The 22890-nt window shown below is 41.5% G+C and overlaps 4 protein-coding genes across 5 annotated transcripts in view; 1 reads left to right on the top strand and 3 right to left on the bottom strand.

Moving 5' to 3' along the window:
- Window positions 1-22890, top strand: part of LOC115728661 (disease resistance protein RUN1-like) — a 1102447-nt gene that overhangs the window by 632510 nt on the left and 447047 nt on the right. The gene's annotated exons all lie outside the window — the stretch shown is intronic.
- On the bottom strand, window positions 107-2753 carry LOC125314779. The gene is made up of 2 exons (XM_048277881.1): window positions 683-2753; window positions 107-543 (listed from the first exon to the last, which is right to left on the bottom strand). The coding sequence occupies exons 1-2, from the start codon at window positions 2751-2753 to the stop codon at window positions 107-109; spliced, it is 2508 nt and encodes an 835-aa protein (XP_048133838.1).
- LOC125314778 lies at window positions 14414-17455 on the bottom strand. Its single transcript, XM_048277878.1, has 2 exons — window positions 15383-17455; window positions 14414-15254 (listed from the first exon to the last, which is right to left on the bottom strand). The coding sequence occupies exons 1-2, from the start codon at window positions 17453-17455 to the stop codon at window positions 14808-14810; spliced, it is 2520 nt and encodes an 839-aa protein (XP_048133835.1). The 3' UTR covers window positions 14414-14807.
- Window positions 20926-21489, bottom strand: LOC115733358 (proline-rich receptor-like protein kinase PERK8). Its single transcript, XM_030664017.1, has one exon. The coding sequence runs from the start codon at window positions 21487-21489 to the stop codon at window positions 20926-20928; it is 564 nt and encodes a 187-aa protein (XP_030519877.1).

The raw sequence follows: 22890 nt of genomic DNA, 5'->3' as shown, positions 1-22890 counted from the left end.
AACGCAGCCTTTATTTCTTTACCTGGTATTGGAGACTACATAGCATACCTTCTTGTTTCCCATTTGGTGGATAATTGGCATCATCACTTGCTCAGTAACCCATCCGTCAATCAAACCTCTTCTTCAGCAGCACAAGTGCGGTCTCAACAAGTGAGTGAATGGTCGTGCTGTGCCTGCTTAATCCAATGTTGCCAGAGAAAATATTGAAGCTGTCTAGCTCTGATGTCGTATCCAAGACTCCTTCAAGCTCCTCCTCCATGCCCAGATCCCTGAAGATCTGCACATTCTTCAATTTGTCCCTCATCATCCAGATAGCCAGCTCGATAGCAAACCTTCTCATTCTTGGCACCTTTATATGTGGATTCCGGTGGCCCCTCAGGATCTCTACCAAAGCACAAGCTAAGTCGGCTTCTCTGAACCCTGCCCCCTCGAAGACGGCGGTCGATCCTTCTGCTGTCATGAACTTGAAAGCATGTGCCGCTAACCCAACCATCACCTCTTGTAGTTTGCCTTCTCCTGACAAGATTGCCTTGAGAACCCGAGTTGAGGAAAGATGGTTACGTAGGAACAATTAATTAATATCATTCTCTCTAGGACAACTTAAACTTGCACATAACTGCCCTTTCCAGTTATCCAGCTGCCGGCTCAGGTTCAGCTTTTGCAAAGAATGCACTTACTATTGGTGTCGCTGCTGTTACTCCCTTTAGCTGGTTGAAGGACTCTGGTCCACTGTAAGTGCACAGATTCCTCAAAATTCTTCCAGCATTAACACGAAGAAGCGGAATCTCCAATGCTTCTAGGAGCCTCTCCACTACATTCGACGTCAAGATTCGATGACAGTTGCTCTTGCTTGCGAAAGCCAGCATTGACAGGGCTTCTCCGGCCACGTTCCTCACATCCATTTTATCTTCCAGTACTCCGTGTTGGAAGAAAATCTTTAACAGTTCCTTCAGAACTCCGCCGGTCTCTCCTATTTTCTCCGACACATCGTCTTCTAGTGCCAAACTAGTAAGGATCTCAATACCTAGTTTCTGCAGAACCGGCCATTTCTCTCCATATCGTAGAATATCTCTTATGTTGCTTATGGTGCAGACTATCTCCGAGATCTCTCTCCGGAGATTTTTCCCTGTGGTAGCCGTTGTGCTTGCCAGCATCTTCACAACCTGTAGGGATCTTTTAACAGTCAAAACCTGCGATGTGGTGACAGTTGAGTCCTTCAATATTCCTTCATCAGCATGAGTGAAATCTATGATTTTGGAAAGAAGGCCCCTTGTGTTTCCAATTTTTCCACAGTTATTGTGATCACGGACTAGTTTCTTCAGAATGAGAAGTCCCAAACTATTGAAAGTCCAGAATCCACATTCTTCATGGTCCAAGAAGATTTTGTTTTCGCCAATTTCGTCTGCTATAGAACTGGGGCTTCTGTTTGTCTGGAGAAGGGATAATATCGATTCCATTGCCCCGGGTATTCCGGTGACCCGAAGGGAATTTTGCTTTTTCCCGGCTAATTTGGAAACTATTTCTGCAGCTAATAGCCTGATTTCTTCCTCTTGTGGGTCTTTCCAGTTTAAGATATCCACCAGTCTCTCTATAACTGGCAGACTTGTTCCTATCTTCTGAAGCGTGTCATCTGAAAACTGTTCTTTAGTAGAAAACCGGTGAAGAGTCCTGGCTCCCATGAGCTGCTCATCCGGCGAGTTTGAACATAAGAGGTCCATCGCAAAAGTCACCATGTCCATTCCCAGGCCATCAAAAATGCTCCCATTAAGACATCTCGAATAGCAGTCGTAGAAAAATCTCCGAGTCGAGATCATACCCGAAGCCCCCAGGTCGCATTCCTCATTCACCCCTTCAAGAAGCTTACAGATGACAACCTCCCACGCGCAGTAAGCTTTCTCTATCAGGAAGACCAGAGCTTCAGCCAAAGCCAAGGAATAAAAGAAAATCAGAGCAGGTTTCCGGTTTCTCTTGTCCGTATCTCCTTTAGCTACCTCACCATAATTGTGCTTGATGAGCTTCGTCAATGAGAGCAGGACGCAGGCTATTGCAGATAAGATCTGGAGCCAGTGGAAAATCTGGCTGATGTTTCTCGAAAGGCAAACCCACCCTCCATAAGGTAGAATAGGAACTTCCGAAGAAGTCCAAATCCGGGTGGGCCTCCTTTTGAATTTCTGCTTTCTAATGTTTTTCGCATCTGTAGTTTCAGAAATTTCCCTGCTGCGTTGACTTTGCTTCCTCGTAGCAGAGCTCACGGGACTGAACATATTCTGCATGGATTCAACTAGAGCTCTAGAGCTCGATTTGAGCGCTCGGAAGCTGCTCATTCCGGCATCAGCTATTGACCAAGTGGACTGGTGTTGCCATTCCAGCTCATGACTCCTGCTGGATATTCGAGTTCCTTCAATTAATAAAATGATGGTGATGAACCAGAAGTCGGATTTCTCTAATGTAACGGCAAAGCCCCCCAGGAGCACAACCGTTGCCCAGACGAAACCAAGGTATCCCAAGGCAGTGGCCACTTTTTCGAGAACCGCAAGGCGGAGTGCAAACAGAGTAAGCTTTTTCTCTGGGGCCAGAACAGCCGGTAATGTGGGGGAAACAGAATGTCCACTGCGTCCATCTCTCCTTCCAGCACTAGTTTTCGGCGCAAAGATTGTAGCGGGTGAAATGATGATTTCATCTTTCTTCTGAAGCTGAGGAATATCTAGATGAATGCCGCTGCTTTGACCTTCAGCACTGTTCTTGGCCTTCATTTTGCAGTCTGGAGAAGCTCAAGAACAGTAGCTTCGTTTTACATCAAATCAGCTGGGGAAAAGCTTCTATCTAGCGGTACGAAGTTGTAATGAATGATGTGGCTCTGGGTTCTATATTGCCATGCGCAGTTCCTCTGGAGGCATTGACTTCAACATCGGGGAAAAGTACATCAGAAGTGCCATAACTTTTGTACGGCATTCACTTGAGTGCCATAACTTTCAAAACGTTCACTTAAGTGTCATAACTTTTAAAAAACGTTCACTTGAGTGCCATGTTGACGTGGTAGCTGGAAAAGTTACTGTAGATGTTGGAAAAGTTACTGTAGATGCTGGAAAAGTTACTGTAGCACGCCAAAAAAGTTATTGTAGCACGCCGGAAAGATGATGTGGCACGCCCGAAAAGTTACTGTAGCACTCAAGTGAACGATTTTGTTCCGACGTAGCACTCAAATGAACGATTTTTGAAATTATGGCACTTAAGTGAACGTTTTGAAAGTTATGGCACTCAAGTGAACGCCGTACACAAGTTATGGTACTTTTAGTGTACTTTTCCCTCAACATCGATGAACGTAAGTTGAACCTTTGAAGTCTCCTTTTTCTTCTGGTCTCCCGCTGCATGAGAGTCGTTGGCCAACTGTACTATTATAAAGTATAATGAAATCTCCACATCACCTCTAAACAACTGGGTCGTCTCCTTTTTAAAGCAGTTGGTTTAAGGAACCAATTATTTTAAGATCTTAACACTTTTGTGTGCCTAATAATTTAGTAATGTTGTGTCATATCGGCATACCATGCAAGGAGTGAGATTACAATCTCTTACGTGACCGCATATTTTTGGGATTTCCGCGGCAACCTGCTTGCTCAATGACGATTGTTTCAATGTCATGCAACGCGCGGTTGAGGTATTTGTTTTTGTACCTCTGAAAATCTACGAAAACATTGTTATGTGTGACCTTATTAAAATGACAAAAACATAATTTTGGTGACGCATTATTCACCTAATCTTTACCTAAAGGGCGGTGGCTCTTCACTGTGCTTACTTTTGCTTGTTGTGATTGTGAAACACACGACTTTGTTTTAACTTTTTTTTTTCTTTGATGTTTTTCTTTTGGGAGTGTTCCTCAGCGGATAGCAAGTTGAAAGCGTTTTAACTTAGGATTAGTGCAAGATGTTGACTTTCCTTTGTCAACCCATTGCTCTGCTAGCATGAAAAAACTTGGCGTATGATTTTCTGAATCTAGCGATAAAAATCTTCTCAATGTGCGGTTGCTAAGCAAATGGACTACAAGACAAGCAAAACTGAATTTGTACCCACATCAAAAAACAAAAACTTTAAAAGCTTTTCAAGCAAGAATGCTGAGTGAAGAGGGCCTTGAGGGTCATAGTGTATTGTGAACATAGTTCTTGACTTTAATAGCAAGTTGAGCGAGAATTCATCCTAAATCCTTGTTGGCGTTTCGAAATCCTCCGACGAGGCCCAGGCGTATGGATCTTGGCCCAAAAGAAAGGGTTGGAGCTCAGAAGGGTCACAAACGCGAGAATTTTTGATCGAACTTAATCCGTTCGTTTTCTAATAAGAAGTTCTAGATCGCTTTGGGACAGAGAGTGTCAAATGCGAAAAATACTTACATTGACACGAGAGGCGTGATACGTACTCTTGATAATTCGACAGCCCACTCATTCGACATTGAAATGAACTTCGACACACTAGGACTTGGATTTGACTCCGGAATTTAATCAACGAGGCCGGACCAAATTGTAGAACACAATGCCAGAATCTAATCGATGACACTGGACGGGGGATGTAGGACACAATACCGGAATTTAATCAACTGTATTGGACAAGATAGGCGATGAGTTCAACCTCGACATTGAATCGACGGTATCGAACCTAATAAGCGTACGCCGGAATTTAATCGACGACACCTAACTCTGGATATGAGACTCATCGAAATTGAATCGACGATGGAAATCTAAAAGCTATAACTAAGCTAAAAGCTAAAAGTTAATTGTAGAGATGAGTATTTGTGTTTGTGTGTGTTGTGGCCGGGGGGTATTTATAGACCAAGTCCGGTAACCGTTGAGCGGTTATTTTCTTTGGCTCCACGTTTTAACATTTTCCAATAAGTCATGTGGATAGTCCCTTGACGGTTTCTTGGTTTCCGCGCCCTTTCTTTTCGCCTTGTGGGGATTACCGCCAATCTTTCATTAACCGCCCCGATCGTGGCTCTTTTCGCACACTTCTTCTTTCGTCTTTCAAGGAAGATGCCGCCAAAACTTTTTCTGACACGTGGCATTTCCAAGGTTCTTCTGAGTCTGTCTTCAATGCTCTTACCCTCAGGCAATCAAAGCTCGTGCTCGTGCTCGTCACGTGGCCCCGGGAGTAACTTTAGGTGTTAACAATCCTACACAAACATATTATCAAATCATCATAAATAGAACACAAGCGTCGATCGGGGGAAGTTCTTTTTCGTCTAATCTTTATGGCAGAACTCGAGTCGAAATACCGAAGCAGAAAACAAAATCCCCACAAGCTTTCTCCAATTTCTTGGCAATCACAGCATGTAGAAAGTAAACAGCATCGACTTGCCAAATAGTAGGGGTTCAAAAGGATGCTAGAGACTTCCCTCAACAAACTTTGCAACCACTCTAGCACGTCTGAATGCGCTGCCTCGGCATGCTTCACCGCTTCTTCATCGGCGACATCGTACCTGACAGTCCACCTGTGGAAACTTTTGGAAATATTTTCACTTGTGCATCAACCTGTAAAGCAGTCTTATATTCATCCAAAATCTCTCCTACCATGGGGCAAAGTAACCCTCTGAGTGGCTCGCATAAATCTAACTTCCCATTTGAGAAGTAAATAGAAGTGCATGAACTCAAGAACCATAAAGTTATACGTCAAGCGCATAAATCGAAGACCAAATCAGATCCATCACGCCTGAAATTGTTCTCCATAGAAATTCTGACATGCGATCATCAATGCATGCCATTGATATAATGAAACCAAATAAAATAAACTGTGAAAAATAGATATGACCAAAGCAATGCATACTTTGTCACATGCAAACATAGACTCGGGATCAGGAAAGGTCGATTATCTCAATCTCACCTCGGATTTGGCGGCTAGAATCTCTTCGATCTGCTTTAGGAGTTCTGATGGTGACATACGGTCTATCTCAGATCCTAATATGGCTATTGGAGTCTGCTGCGTATGTCTTGAATTCTTTATGGAATTGGACTAACGTTAGAGCTTGGGAGTAGTAATATATATTGTTCTTTCTCGAGTTATTAGGTTAAAAAGTAGAGACATAAAGAGTCTTTAGTTTTTAGCCACCTTTTGTAATTCTTGAATTTTCATAGTGGATTTTGCTTCCCCTCTCCCAGTGATTTTTTTCCGCAAGGTTTTTTCACGCAAATCTGTGTGTTCATTTCTTCTTCTCAGTTTTAATTTCGTTACTATTTCAACATTAGTCGTAATTATTTGGTATCAGAGTAATAGGGTTGTTTGATTTTCTAGTTATGGTTTCATGTTCAGCAACGAAATTTGATATTGAGAAGTTTAATGGGAGCAAAAATTCCAATCTATGGCAGCTCGTATATTGGCTGTTTTTACGCAACATAGTTTGAAGATAACTCTATTTGGGGAAGCCAAGAAACCTAAAAGCACATCGGATGGAATCTAGGAAGATTTGGATGAAAAAGCTTTGTCTACTATCGAGCTGTGCCTCACGAATGAAGTTTTGTAGGAGGTACTATGTCATAAATCAGTTGCAGGTTTTTGGATGAAATTGCAAATTTTTTTTTTTGGATAAATCATCTATTGATGATTAAGCAACGTCTCTTCATTCTTCGTATGGCTGAAGGTGCTTCCATTAAGTATCATATTTCTTAGTTCAATGCTATTATTTCTAAATTAAGGAGTATTGATGTTAAGATCGTAAATGACGATCTAACTCTTTTATTGTTAGATTCGCTACCTCCCTCTTATAAGAATTTTAAAGAGACCATGATTGTTAGTAGAGTAACTATTGATCTTGAAGATGTCCGAGACTAGTCTTTTAAATAAGTGAAAACTAGATAAAGAATTGACTTTTGAATGCAGTAAGGATAATGGGTCTGGTTTAGTTTTGAAGGTCTATTGAGAGAAGCAATAACGACTGGAGAAGGTCAAAATCAAAGCATAAGGATCTTACTTGCAACTACTAAAAGTCTAATGGCTATATCAAGATTGTCCCAAACCGAAGACAAAGCAGCAAAGAGAAAATACTATGAATTAGCAAAATCAAGGGAATGCAAATCGGCAGAACAATCAAAACTACCAGAATAGACAAATTCATGGAAATGAAAATCCCGATCAAGTTGCTGTTGCCGAAGAAGAAAACGCAGATTGGTTATTGGTTGCGTATGATAAAGACAAATTTAGAGATGGTTGGATTCTTGATTCAATCTATTCATAGCATATGTGTCATAATCGTGATTGGTTCTCCAATTACAAGGAATATAATGGTGGAGTTATTCTAATGGGAAGCAATGCTAAATGCAAAGTAGTTGGGATTGGGACTATCAACATTAAGATGCATGACGACATGATCAGCACCTTGAAGAATGTCAGACACGTTCCTGATCCGAAGAAGAACCTCATCTCTTTGGATACACTTGATGCTAGCGGTTGTAGATTTACCACTTAAGGTAGAGTTATGAAGAATGTGATAGGTTCACTTCTGTTGATGAAAGGGCTAAAAATTGGAACTTTTTATGAACTGCAAGGCACTGTAACTACTAATTTAGCTGCAATCTTCCGTTATAACAAAATCAAACAACACTAAATTATGTCATATGAGAATAGGCCATATGAGTATTAGAGGGATGGAGGTGCTGAGTAAGAGAGGTCTTTTGTGTGGTCAGAGAATTAGAAAACTTGATTTCAGTGAGCATTGTGCTTTTGACAAATTGGAAAAGCGCCATTTTCAAAACAGAGTTTCACACAACAAATGGCACGTTGGATTATATTCATTCTGATCTTTGAGGTCCTGCAAAAGTTCCTTTGAAAGGCCCTGGTTTAAGGTACATACTTACTTTGATTGATGATTTTTCCAAAAAGGTTTGGGTCTATTTTCTAAAGAAAAAGAGTGATGTTTTTGTTACATTTAAGTAATGACAAACATTGATTGATAAGCAGACCAGTAAAGATGAAAAGGTTGAGAAAAAGATAATATTCTAAAATTTTGTGGAGGCGAGTTTAATGAGTTCTACAAAATTGAAAGCGTTATGAAGCATCATACTACTATGAATATACCATAGCAAAATGGTATTGCAGAATGAATGAACAAAACCTTATGGGAAAAAACTAGGTGCACATTGTCCGATGCTGGTTTTGACAAAAAGTTCTAGGCTAAGATAGTCAATATAGCATGTTGGTTGATAAATAGTTATCCTTGCATATCTAATGAATGCAAGACACCTAAGGAGGTATGGTCGAGTAAACCTGCTTATTATTCTTCTCTTTGAGTATTTGGATGACCGGCATATACACATGTTCGTGGGGTGAAACTATAGCCTAGAGTACAAAAAAATGCATCTTTCTTGGTTATTCTTTTAGTGTAAAGGGTTATGTAGTTTGGTATTCTAATTCATCTAAGATTATCATTAGCAAATATGTTACTTTTGATGAATCCTATCCTTCATCCTAGCAAGGAATCGTCTTTTCCTTGTCAAGAAAATCTAGAAAGTGTTGCGGAGAAGGTAGAGTTTGAAGTAATTTCTTTGCAATCAGTTTAGCCATCTAATGATAGTATCAAGTTAGAAAACCTGAAGAGGAACAATATTCTACTGCCAAAGATAGGCCAAGAAGGATAGTGAAGCTTCCACAGAAGTATAAGTACTTAGATTTTGTTGCTTATGCTCTTTTAGTTGTAGAGTTAGTAGAGTATAGGGAGCCTAAATCTACAAGGAAGTTGTTTGTTGAAAAGATTCAGCAAAGTAGTTAGTTGTTATGAATGAAGAGATGAAATCTCTTGAAAAGAATTAGACTTGAGAGCTTGTCAAGCCACCAAAAGAAAAGACAATTATGGGCCACAAATGGATTTTCAAAAGAAAGGAAGGTATTCCTGGAGTTAAAGACATCAGGTTTAATGCTCATATAGTTGTTAAGGGCTATAGTCAGATTGAGGGAGTTGATCTTAATGATGTATTTTCACCTTTCGTTAAACACAACTCTATTCGAATTTTTCTTGTGTTAGTTGTTATGCATAATTTAGAGTTAGAACAACTTGATGTGAAAACCGCTTTCTTGCATGATGAACTTGAAGAGAAAATCTATATGGGTCAGCTAGAGGATTCTCATTTTGAAGGTGAGGAAGATCATGTTTGTCTATTGAAAAAGTCTATGTATGGCTTGAAGCAATCACCTAGGCAATGGTATAAAAGGTTTGATTCCTTTATGGTTCAACTTGGCTATTGTAGGAGCAAATATGATAATTGTATATGTCTGCGCAAACTTCCAAATGGCTCTTTCATTTATCTGCTATTATATTGATGGCATGCTGATTGCAGCAAAAGATAAATATGATTTACGAAATTTGAAGGCACAGCTAAGTGCTGAATTTGAGATAAAGGATTTAGGTGCAATGAAGAAAATTCTAGGCATGGAAATTCGGCAAGATCGAAAGGGAAAAAATTGCATCTTTCTCGGAAAAGCTACGCTAAGAATGTATTAGATCGTTTTGGCATGAGAGATTCCAAACCAATAAGTACTCCTCTTGTTGCTCACTTTAGATTATAAGGTAGTTTATGTACACATATAGATGAAGAGACAAAATATAAGTCACATGTTCCATACTCTAGTGCAATTGATAGCCTTATGTATGCTATGATTTGCACTTGACCCGACATTTCACATGTTATTAGCATGGTAAGTAAATATTTATCATGCTTAGGAAAAGTTCATTAACAAGCTATAAAGTGGACTTTGAGATGTTTGAAGGGTACTTTTGAATGTGGTCTAGAGTTTGGGAAGACTCATGATACTCTTAGAGGATATGTTGATTTTGATTAAGTTGGTGACCTTGATAAGATGAGTTTTTTGACGAGATATATTTTTACTATTGGAGGTTGTGCTGTCAATTGGAAAGCTATTTTATATCATATTGTTGCCTTTTTTTTTTTTAACTACAAAGGCATAATATAAGGCTATTACATAGGCAGTTAAAGAGGCCATATGGTTAATATGCTTATTTAGAGAGCTCGGTGTAAATCATGGTGTGACTATTGTCTATTGTGCTAATCAGAGTGATGTACATCTTATTAAATATCATATGTATCATAAGAGGACAAAGCATATTCATGTGCGGCATCATTATTTCGGGACATTATTTGACTGCTATATGAAGACCTTGGAGATTGACACAGAAAATAATCTAGGCGATATGTTGACGAAGTCCTTACCTATTGCAAAATCCAAGCATTGCTTGGGTTTGGTTAATGTTTGCTGCAACTAAGTTTTACTCTGGTGGAAGAAGAAGATTATTTATTACTTTTGTCTATTTGAGAAATTCTAGCCAATGTGGAGATTTATTGAGATATCTTGAATTTTTTATGGGCTTGGGCCAGCGTTAGGGTTAGGGAGCGATAGTATATATTCTTTCTCAAGTTATTAGGTTAAGAAGTAGAGATAGAAATAGTCTTTAGTTTTTAAGCTACCTTTTGTAATCCTAGATTTTCCATAGTGAATTTTGTTTCTCCTCTCCCCATGGTTTTTCCTGCAAAGGTATTTCACGTAAATCTATATGTTCATTTTTTTCTTTTCAATTTTAATTTCATTATAATTTTCGTGTTATTCATAACAGAGCCTTAACTCTTGCAAAAATCATGTATAACTCTAAGGTGCAAAAACTAACGAAGCTGATAAATTATGGTGATGTGTAGTTAATTTAGGCTCGTCTAATTTTGCTATAGTTTCCGTGATAATGTGTCATGGTAGATAAAGCGCCAATACCATGAAAGGCCCAATGCTTTTGCGCATTTGACAAATTTACCAAAACTAATTTTTTAGCCACAAAAATCCCCAACTAATACACATGTGATAAATGTACCCCCAAATTAATTTTTTGAATACCAAAAACCTTGAATTAGTAAATCCGTGATAAATTTACCCTTCATTAGTTTTCATTAAATTAGGTTAATATCACAAAAAACTCTAAACTGGGATATATGTGACAAAAGGAAGGTAAAATCCCCAAATTGGTAAAGCCGTAAATTGCCATGTGTCATCTAACTCGGCAATTTGATGGAAAAATTTAAAGGAAAATAATGGATGGTAAATTTATTACGGATGTACTAGTTAAGGGTTTTTAGTAGTAAAAAAATTAGTTTTGGATAAATTTATTACAAATATATCAATTTGAAATTTTTCGTGATATTAACTCTAAATAAAACATCACATAATTATTGTGTTGCGGGCAAAGTGAATGAATTTTCTTCCAAGAGATTATAAAATGGAGAGGAAAATGTCATATCTTACACACTGCATGCATGTTCCAAACTTCCAAGCCTTCAGGAGATGCTTTTTCTTCTGTATGCAAGCCAGATGCAATATATTCATGTTATGCAAGCCATATGCAATATGTTCATGTGCATGACAGTGCAAATGTGGAAAGGTAGGTTCCTACAGCTACTTCAAGTGATTATTGGCTTTGAAAATATGCAAGCTGAGAGCCTAATTGAATATCAAAAATAGAAAAAACCATACCCTCGATATAATAACACGGCCACTTCGACGACCCATCTTTGCCAGCTCAACCACAAGCTTAACTGAAGAAATAAAGATCCCATGAGCATTGCACGATATTACACAAGATTATTTTCGTAGTTAGTTTGATTTGTCCACTTATATCAGCAGTTCTGGTTATATTCATCTTTCAGTTTTCTGATGATATGAGACTATCACTAGGCTTTTGCTTTTATCAGTCTTTCATAGTATTTTGCTTATATCCAGTTTTCGTAGTATTCTGTTGATATTAAATTCTAGTTATATCTAGCTTCCTAGTTATATCCAACTGCTTCTCATTGGTCTTCCTTAATATCTCAATGATCCAAGACTATATAAATTGTTCACATTGTCTGGAACCTCCAAGTCTCCATGAACTTCCATTTTTTCTTGACTTTTTTACATCCATAAAGGTTCGTCTAGTTTTCGTCAGTCTTTCACTTCATACTTCGGATAACTTTGATATGGGCAAAATACATCGATTTCACTTTAGCTTCTATCTTCTAGTTCTTCCAAGTATATTTGTAATCATGGCTTTACTTCGCTATTCACCTATTCATTTTACCTCCAAGCGTTATCGAACCCCCAGTTCTAGGTTTGTTCACTTTCTACTAAGATATTTTCAATAAACACATTAACAACTTTTGATTATTTAGTTATCTTGAAAATATAATAAGGGATTTTCCCAACAAAATTTGCACAAGCAAAGATGGTAAGAATATCTCACGACACTCTTGCTTACTTCATTTTTATTTGCTTATTTATTATTATTTTTGCTCTCTTTTTTTAATTCTTTAATTATTATTTCTTTTTTCCCCTTCCATCATTCTCTAATAAATTTTTTTAAATAGTAAACTGTACTAATACACCTAAAGTACTAAAATACCTAACATAAATACTATACATATATAGTAATATAATGCAATAGAAAGAAATTTAATTATATAAATAAAAATGATATTTTTTTCGATATTTTGAATTTTTTATACTAGAATTTCAATGCTATTTAATTTTAGTAATTTAAAAAGTATTTGATTCGTAAAAATAATTTTCATGTCATTGATATTAAAAATTCTATCCCCCTTTATCTCACCTCTCCATGCAATAACTTTATCCAACTTATAACCCTCTTATATCTGAGTTTATCCTCTCTTGAGCAGACACCAAACACATAATACAATTTTATCCTAACTATAACTTGTAGCCTGAGTTTCTTTCAAAATCCTTCAACTTTGAATGTCGCCGCCGCCATTGCCTGGTAGGACATTGCCACTTGGTCACACCCCATCAGCTATCACCGGTCCTTGCTCAAGCAATAGTTCCTTTTCTTTTAGTTTTGTTCATGAACGTGGATTGGAGAAGAGAATATTAATTTTGGAATTTTTTATTATAGAGTTTTGACTTTTTTTCTTTCAAATTGTTTTGGGCAAAAATGCCCTTGCTCCGAACGTCAGAAAAGTCACATGCTCGCCGGCTAGTGAGCACGTGACAGGCCGACGAGCTCAGGTCCTTATTTGAGATTGATTTGGGCAATTCATAACCTTATTTAAAATAATATCTACTCTAGACCTTTTTTTAAAAAATGAAGTTCCTCCATGCACTTTTTTGAAATTTTCCCAAAAAATAAAGGATACTAATCAACCACTCATTCCCACAGGGGTCCTCCTAGATTTCAGGCTCAAATTGCCCAAAACAAAAATCATCAATTTCGCAGTTTGTCCGAGGTATTTCGACAAACGGTTTATAAGCACTGGAGGGATTGAACTGGTCACGAAACCAAAGTTGTTCTTTTTCTCCGGTAACAGCATTGACACGGTAAAGTCATCATAAATCATCGAACTGCTTCTCGGACTTCGAGTGATTTTCATCCGAATATGCATGAGCACTACTTGGCCATACCAAGAACAGGGCAACACATGAACTATGGCATTACCTGGTCATCCGAGCGCAAAGAGGCTGCAATGGGAGACTGGAACGAGGCCGGAAGGTTCGAGGATTGTCGGCTGCTGAGATTTAGGCTGTCAAGATATCGTGCTTGCGATTCTAGCTCTTCACCTCCTATGGCAGTAAAACAAACCGGACAGAGGAGTCCCGAGTATAGCTATGGCGGGCAGTTCACGGCGAAGGACCACAACGAATGGCGATGAACATCTCAAACCGGTCTTTGAAGCGGTAGTCAGCTGTCTTCAAAGCGAAAGAGGGGCGGTCTTCGCGATGAAGGTCTGACGAAGATGAAGAACAGAGCTTGAGAGCTTGGACAATGACGTTTTGATATCACCGAATATTTTCCCTTGGCTTAAGTATACGGTGAAGACGTGCGAGTGTGGCTTAGAGACTGTTTTGAGTCATATTTCTTTTATCAATTTCCGGTTTTAACTCAATCTCGTTCTTACCGTTTCTTACCTTCCTCTCCCCCATATGTTCTTCATTTTTGGCAAATTCGCAGCGACTGAGCTCGCTCACCGTCAAGAGACGCTTAATCCTCGCTCATCCCAGCACCGAAACTCACTGATCTTGACCGGTGATGAGGTTCTTGCGAATTCAACCACCATAATGCCTCGGTTTTCGTAGTTTTTGAGCTTTGTTCATGGGCTTTTTCCTTATAGAGTGAATTATTCAGCTGCAAGTTCCCATTTTTTCTTTGCTTCTTATCTAGTCCTACTTAGGGGGGGTTTCAGAGAAGCGGACGATGCAGATAATTTGTGGGTACGCTGTGAGATTTCCTTCCATCGTCACATAGTAAGCAATATGTTCTTTCTTATGATCAACTTCAGACGCACGATGAATTGCCCTTTGGGATTCTTGTTCCCGTCACTCGTGTAGTCATTTGAAAATATGTGACGATTGCCTTGGGCTATGTCATCCTTCAGTCTCGATTCGCTCCAAAGTAAAACAAGATTTGGAAGGAAAAAAATCTGATCTTTAAGTAGCAGAAGTAGGGAGCTCAGCGTCACGGTATATGCAATACTTCGGTATGCTTCCATGTTCAGGAGTTCAATTGACAAATAAAAGAATGTGTGGGGTGGATGTACACATCTAGCATATGGTGTACTGTCAATCGCACACATTCCGTGCGAACAAACAAGGAAGCTGATACTGACCAAGGAAAAAAAAAAAAAAAAGGAAGCCAATGACTTTCAGAAGCATTTCATCAGGATTAAGCCAGGCGGAATTGCTAAAGAAGCAATTACCTTTATTTCCTTGCTTCTGGAATTAGAGAATGAAATGTGTAGTCTAACTTACGTTCATGTTTCCCATTTGTTGGATAATTTGGCATCATCACTTGCTCAGTAACCTACCGATTGTTCAAACCGGTTCTTCAGCAGCATAAGTGCGGTCTCAACAAGTGACTGAATAGTCGTGCTGTGCCTGCTTAGTCCAATGGTGCCAGAGAAAATATTGAAGCTCTCTAGCTCTGATGTCGTATCCAAGACTCCTTCAAGCTCCTCCTCCATTCCCAGATCCCTGAATCTCCGCACATTTATTGAGTTCTCTCTCATCATCCAGATTGCTAGCTCGATAGCAAACCTTCTCATTCTCGGCACCTTTATATGTGGATTCCGGTAGCTCCTCAGGATCTCGACCAAAGCGCAAGCTAATTCGGCTTCTCTAAACCCCGTCCTCTCGAAGAGGGTGGTCGATTCTTCTGCTGTCATGAATTTGAAAGCATGTGCCGCTAACCCAACCATCACCTCTTGTAGTTTGCCTTCTGATGAGAAGATTGCCTTGAGAACCTGAGTTGAGGAAATATGGTTAGATGGGAACAATTAATATCATTCTCTCTAGGACAACTTAAACCTCTACGTAGCTGCCCTTTCCGGTTATTGAGATGCCGGCTCAGGTTCATTAATAATGCACTTACTGTTGGTGCAGCTGCTGTTACTCCCCTTAGCTGGTTGAAGGACTCTGGCCCACTGTAAGCGCATAGATTCCTCAAAATTCTTCCAGCATTAACATGAAGAAGCGGAATCTCCAATGCTTCTAGGAGCCTCTCCACTACATTTAACTTCAAGATGCGATGACAGTTGCTCTTGCTTTCGAAAGCCAGCATTGCCAGGGCTTCTCCAGCCACAATCCTCACATCCCTTTGATCTTCCAATACTCCTTGTTGGAAGAAAATCTTTATCAGTTCTTTCAGAACTCCGCCGGTCCCTCCTATTCGCTCCGTCGCATTGTCGTCCTGTGCCAAACTGTTAAGGATCTGAATCCCTAGTTTCTGCAGTTCAGGTCGTTCCTCTCCGTATCGTAGAATATCTCTTATGTTGCTTATGGTGAAGACTCTCTCCGAGATCTCTCTCCGGAGCATTTTCCCTGTGGTACCCGTTGTGCTTGCCAGCATCTTCATAACCTGTAGGGATCTTTTAACAGTCAAAACCTGCGATGTGGTGACCGTCGAGTCCTTCAATATTCTTTCATCAGCATGAGTGAAATCTATGATTTTGGAAAGAAGGCCCCGTGTGTTCCCAATTTTTCCGCAGTTATCGTGATCACGGGCTAGTTTCTTCAGAATGAGTAACCCCAAATTATTGAAAGTCCAGTATCCATAGTCCTCATGGTCAAAGATGATTTTCTTTTCGCCAATTGCATCAGCTGTAGAACTGGGGCTTCTGTTTGTCTGTAGAAGAGATGATATCGTTTCCATTGCCCCGGGTATTCCAGCGACCCGAAGGGAGTTTTGCTTTTTCCCGGCTAATTTGGAAACTATTTCTGCAGCTGCTAGCCTGATTTCTTCCTCTTGTGGCTGTTTCCAGTTTAATATCTCCACCAGTCTCTCTACAACTGGCAGACTTGTACCTATCTTCTGAAGCGTGTCATCTGAAAACTGTTCTGTTGTAGAAAACCGGTGAAGAATCCTGGCTCCTATGAGCTGCTCATCCGGCGAGTTTGAACATAAGAGATCCATTGCAAAAGTCACCATATCCATTCCCAGGCCATCAAATATGCTCCCATTAAGACATCTCGAATAGGAGTCGTAGAAAAATCTCCGAGTCGAGATCATACCTGAAGCCCCCAGATTGCATTCCTTGTTCACCCCTTCGAGAAGCTTACAGATGACAGTGTTCCACTCCCAGTAGACTTTCTCTGTCAGGAAGACCAGAGCGTCTGCCAAAGCCAACGCATAAAAGAGAATCAGAGCAGCTTTCCGGTTTCTCTTGTCCGTGTCTCCTTTAGCTACCTCACCATAATTGTGCTTGATGAGCTTCATCAATGAGAGTACAATGCAGGCTATCGCAGATAAGAGCTGGAGCCAATCGAGAATCTTGCTGATGTTTCTCGAAAGGAAAACCCACCCTCCATAAGGTAGAATAGAAACTTCCGAAGAAGTCCAACTCCGGGTGTGCTTCCTTTTCATATTCTGTTCTCTAATGTTTTTGGCATCAGTAGTTTGGGATATTTCCCTGCTGTGTTGACTTTGCTTCCCCATAGCAGAGCTTACGGGACTCAACATATTCTTCATGGATTCAACTAGAGCTCTGGAGCTCGATCTGAGCGCTCGGAAGCTGCTAATTCCAGCACCAGCTATTGACCAAGTGGACTGGTGTTGCCATTCCAGCTCATGACTCCTGCTGAATATTCGAGCTCCTTCAATTAATAAAATGAAGGTGATGAACCAGAAGTCGGTGTTCTCTAGGGTAATGGCAAATCCCCCTAGGAGCACAACCGTTGCCCAGATGAAACCAAGGGTTCCCAGGCCAGTGGCTGCTTTTTCGAGAACCGCAAGGCGGAGAGCAAACAGAGTCAGCTTCTTCTCCGGGGCCGAAACAGCCGGCAGTGTGGGGCGAACAGAGTTCCCGCTGCTTCCGTCTCTCCTACCAGCACTAGTCTGCGGCTCAAAGATTGTGGTGGGTGAAATGATGGTTTCATTTTTCTTCTGAATGTGAGGAATATCCAGATGAATGCTGCTTTGACCTTCAGCGCTGTTCTTGACCTTCATCTCGCAGTCTGGATAAGCTCAAGAACAGACGCTTCTTTGGACATCAAATCAGCTAGCGGTTCGATGGAACCCGAATTCGACTTCCAAAAATTCTGTTTACGAATTTCCTGGATTGGGATGAGAAAGAGCAGCTATGCCTGTATAAAAGGTGGGAAGAATAAGTGGATCTAGCAGAGGAAAAGGTAGGGTAAAGCAGCTTCTATCGCCAACTTTCCTGGAAGTTCCCTTCCTCTTTGACAAAATACTTATCGTCTGTTCATTTACTTGTACAATTCCATGGAGGAGCTGTCTTGATTGCCCGATTAAGATCTCGTACTCTCTTTCTGCATATCGAAGTGACGCGTTGCTGCTTGGTTGGTACTTTGCTTTGGCTTGTCTTGGAGAAACCATGTATGAAAGAGAGGACAAGCTGAGACAATGTTGACGAAGTCAGAGGAATATGTGGCTAAGGTTCTGATATTGCAATGACTTATCTGGCTCTCAGTTCTATATTGCCATGCACAGCTCATTGGGAGGCATTGACTGCAACATCAATGAAAGGAAGATTCCTGATGAAGTTGAACCTTTGAAGTGTCCTTTTTCTTGTGGTCCCTTTGTGCAGGAGAGCCATTGGCCAACTTTATTACAAGATATAATCAGTCGGTCCAGTTTGGAACTCTTCCACATTACTTGTAAGCGACCGGGTCGTGTCTCCTCGACGATTATTTCCATGTCATGCCATGTGCGGGTTGTGGCATTTCTTGTGATTTTATCTAATGTCTCCGTCTCGGGCTAGAGGACAGCAAATGGTCCCCTGCTTCATGTTCAAGGTTCAGTCAGGTGGCTATCGCATTATAATTCTTATCACTTATTTAATCGAGAAAATTCGACAATCTATGAAAGAATTTGTTACGTGTGACCTCAGTACAATGAAGAAAACAACATAATTATGACGATGCATTATTCTCCGAATCTTACCTAAAAGGTGGCGGCTCTTGACTGCGTCTTCTTTTGCTTCTTGTGATTGTCAAACAGAGAACTTTTCAGTCCCATTACTTTGATTTTTCCTCTTTTCGGAGTGTTCCTTAACGTATAGCAAGTTCCAAGCGTTGAATTTAGGATTAGTGCAAGGTGCTGACTTTTCTTTGCCAACTCATTGTTCTGCTAACATGACTAACCTTGGCGTATAATTTTTCTGAATCTAGTGATAAAAATCTTCTACATGTTCAGTTCCTAAGCAAATGGAATTTGCACCCACCTCAAAAATCTAAAGTTTGTAAAAGCTTTCGAGTAAGGATACTGAATGAAGAGGCCTTGAGGGCCATAATATTGAGTTGAGCGATAATTCATTCTATTTTTAAAAACTCGGTATATGTTCATCCTAAGTCCCACTCAAGAATTAGCAAAGAGAATACAAGTGTCGATTGGTAGAGATGCATTTTCATCCAATCCTTACAGCAGAACTTGAGTTGAGATGCGGAAACCGTCACGCCCCGACTCTCGAGCTCGCGACATCCCTACCTTACTCACCTCAGGTCATGAATGATAGCGTCTCGGGTAGCTATCAACCTACGAAATTACGGCGCATGCGGAACGTGCAATTCTCCCGGACAATCAATAATAACGGGATAACATAGTAGGAAACTCAACACCGTCAATTCACAAAAACAATTTCATTAAACATCAAAAGTAGATGAATCTTAACCCTACTGAGCTACGGTAAATATACAACCCCATACTTCGGGGTGGCTCACTAGGTCCTCAAAAAGACACGGGGTCGGGTAAGGTTAAACCTTTGTCTACTCCCAAAAATCCTATCACAATCCTCTCGGTTCAACGTCCACGGCTTCACACGCTCCCTGAAAATTGTTAACCACGACGGGGTGAGAAATTAATCTCGGTGAGCCAACGCCTAAGCCCGATTAGGACGTTGATTCGCTCGAACACCCTAAAAGGCAATCACATCATCATAGAACAAATATTTCAACCACATGCAAGCTTACCCTCCAGGCCACACGTAATGCAATGCGCACTCGACTCAACAATCAACCAATCAAATCAATTCAGCTCACCGCATAGCATCACAGCATTTACATGCACAAGACACCACACGTAGTCCATTTATTAGCGGATCCGACCCGTAGGTCTAGCACACTAGTCGGTTGGTGCTCTCCTGGTAGGACCAGGCATCGTCCCTTACTTCCGGCGACGGCCTCTGATAGTCCATGTGACTCCGCTTGACCAACCAGAAGACAATGATTGTCGACGGGGCACGGAGCTAACAGGAATCCTAAAAAGGCTTCGGCCCATCACAAGCCGCGACCGGCAAACGTACAATCAGAAGACAATGACTAACGCGCATCCAGAACCGAGAAGACAATGATTGCCAGGACCGAACGACCGGAAGACAATGATCGTCGAAATTATCCCATTATGTGACCACTCAAGCACTTCGACAACCAAACGGTTCTTTTCTTGAATTTAGGTCGAATGCTCACACTCGCATATTCAAATACTTGGCCCCAAGGCCGTTTTCGTGTAAAAACATGCAATTTTATCTCATACGTGATCACATGAATGCGCAATTTAAATTGACCGACAAACCAAGCAATTTGGGGCGATTAACCTCTAATCGAACCCCCACGGCAATCAACAGCCAAACCGGCACTCACGGCCAACAATTCAATAATTCAATTAATCAATTAATCAATTGCAGCCGATCGATTATTAATCCCAATTTTAATTCCAATTGCGCATTCGTCTCTGACTTATCGCTTGCTCGCGATCAATCAATTCAATCAGTCAAATCAATTAATTCTAAATAGGCATAGAGTCCTAACTAATTAGACTAATTTAACCAATTAGGGCCATTGAACCTAAACCAAGTTTCTAACCTATACCGGCCCTAATCAAGCTACCTAAATACCTAATAATCTAATTAGTCTAATCCGAACGCAATTAGCGTCCTAACCAAGAATTAGGGGCTAACTCACAATTTTAATAAGCTCGGGCAGTCTCAAATCGAGTGGCGGCGACACGAACCCGGCTCGGCCCAACGACGATCGGCGACAACTAACGGCGATCCGCAGCCCAACTTAAGTTCCGGGTTTCCAACTAGGTCCGGGACGGCCCTAAAGACTTGACGACTCCTTGGGGTAGCAGCACGAGGCTCGGGGGTGGCGGCCGGTGGCCGGAGCGGCGGCGGCCGGCGGTGAACAGTGCTCGGGACAGAGAACCACAGAGCAAGACAGAGGCGTTCAGGGGCTGTTTTGGGTTTTTTGGGCTGTGCAAAGGCTGGGGGAAGCTCGGCCTGGGTTGGGTGGTGTCCGGGGTGACCGGAGGTAGCGCTGGTGGCGGCCCAAGGCGGCCAGAGGTGGCTGAACGACGGCAAGGCAGAACCGGGCCCAAAAACAGGGGCGGCGGTTCAGAACAGGGGAGGTAGATCCGGGCTGTTCACGGCCTCCACAGGCGACGGCTGGCTTCCGCAAGCCTCAAGGGTCGATGGGAGGTTGAGGGCGACGGTTTGCCGTGGTCGGCGGCCGGTGGGTGCGGCTGAATCGCGGCGGGGGACGGCTGAACAGTGGCCCGACGCGAAACAGGGCAGGGAGGTCGCCGGGGCTTCGGGCGGCTGTTCTGGGCCTTGCGACGGTGAACGGCGGCCGGGACAAGGTTGAGAGGGCTGTAGGGAGGGCGGACGACGACGGCACGGCGGCTGGTGGCGGTCCGACACGGCGTGAGGCGGCTGTGCAGCTCACAAGCTCACTGGACCCGAAACAGGGCAGTCCGGCGTCCGAGTCTTCAGGGGCTGTCCGGCGGTCCACGGCAGTCGGGACGGTGGCGGTGGCGGTGGCGGCGAGCAATGGCGGGCGGAGGTTGGGGGTGGTTGTCGCACAGAAACCACGGACAAAGGAGGAAGATGATGGCTCGGTGAATGAGGGAGGAGGGCTGGTCGCGCGAGTAACAGGGGAGGGAGAGAAGGAGAGAGATGGCAGGAGGCTGAGTTGACTGGTGGGTGGCAGATTTGACTGAGGTGGGGCCCACCAGTCACTCACCATTAAAACATTTGCCTCACATGAATTATTGGGGGGCAAAATGGTAATCTAACTAATCGGTACTGAACGGATTTTTGGCTCAATTGATTAGGACTGAAATTTGGATTTTCACGGGCTAGGTTCGGTCGGGAAAAATTTAGGCGCGAGGATTAAAAATCCTAAGTCGCGGTGACCACGGTTTCGAGACCCAATTGAAACCGAACAAAATTTCGGGACTCGTCCAAATTCGTCACTTTCATCCTTTCAATCTAAAATTTACACCGACTAAAATTTAATTTTCTTCCTTTTTATTGAATTCGGGCAAATTTGCAAATTTCGAATTTCCGGGGTGTCACAGAAACAGAAAACAAAATCCCCACAAGCTTTCTCGATTTTCCTGGCAATCACAGAATGTAGAAAGTAAACAGCATCGACTTGCCAGAGAGTAGGGGTTCAACGGATGCCAGAGACTTCCCTCACTTGACAGACTTTGCAAACCACTCTAGCATATCCCACCGCGCCTCCACAGCACACTTCACCGCATCTTCATCAGCGACATCATACCTGAAATACAAATTCTTCACTCGTGCATCAATCTGTGAAACAGTCTTATATTCATATGAAATCTCTACTACCATGGGGCAAAGCAAACTCTCTGCGTAGCTCGCATAAATCAAACTTCCCAATTTGAAAGTAAATAGAAATGCATGAACTCAAGAACCATAAGGTTCTACATCAAATGTTAAAATCTTAGTATAAATCAGAAACGTCACTCCTGAAATTGTTCTCCGTAGAAATTCTGATTTGCGATCATGAATTGGATACCATTGATACAACGAAAATGAATGAAAAAAATTCTGGAAAATATATATGACCAACGCAACGCATCCGTCATAACATGCAAACATAGACGGGGGCTCAGGAAAGGTGGATTATCTCAATCTCACCTCGGATTTGGCAGCTAGAATCTCTTCAAACTACTTCAGGAGTTCTGGTGGTGTCATATAGTCTATATCATCTCCTCATATGGCTATTGGAGCCTTAACTCCTGCAAAATCACATATAACTCTAAGGAGCAAAACTCACGAAGATGATAAATTATAGTGACGCCTTGTTATAATAGGTTTGTCTAATATTGCAATAGCTGTTGTGGAAATGCATAGTGTATTGTGGCTAGAGTAAACGGTTTTTCTTCACAGAGGTTATTAAGAGCAGAGAAACTGTCATATCTTTATAATCAAACGACATGTATGTTCCAACTTTCCAAGCCATCAGGAGATGTTTTTTCTTCGTTATGCAAGCCATATGCAATATATTCAAGTGCATAACAGAGAAAATGTGGAAAGGTAGGTTCCTACAGCTACTTTTGACTTTTCAAGTGATTCCTGGCTTTGAAAATATGCAAACCAAGAGCCTAATGTCCGA

Source organism: Rhodamnia argentea, chromosome 1 (assembly GCF_020921035.1).
Source record: "Rhodamnia argentea isolate NSW1041297 chromosome 1, ASM2092103v1, whole genome shotgun sequence".
NCBI lineage: Eukaryota > Viridiplantae > Streptophyta > Magnoliopsida > Myrtales > Myrtaceae > Rhodamnia > Rhodamnia argentea.
Note: the sequence above shows the minus strand (reverse complement) of the source record. Positions and strands in the feature narration are given on the sequence as shown.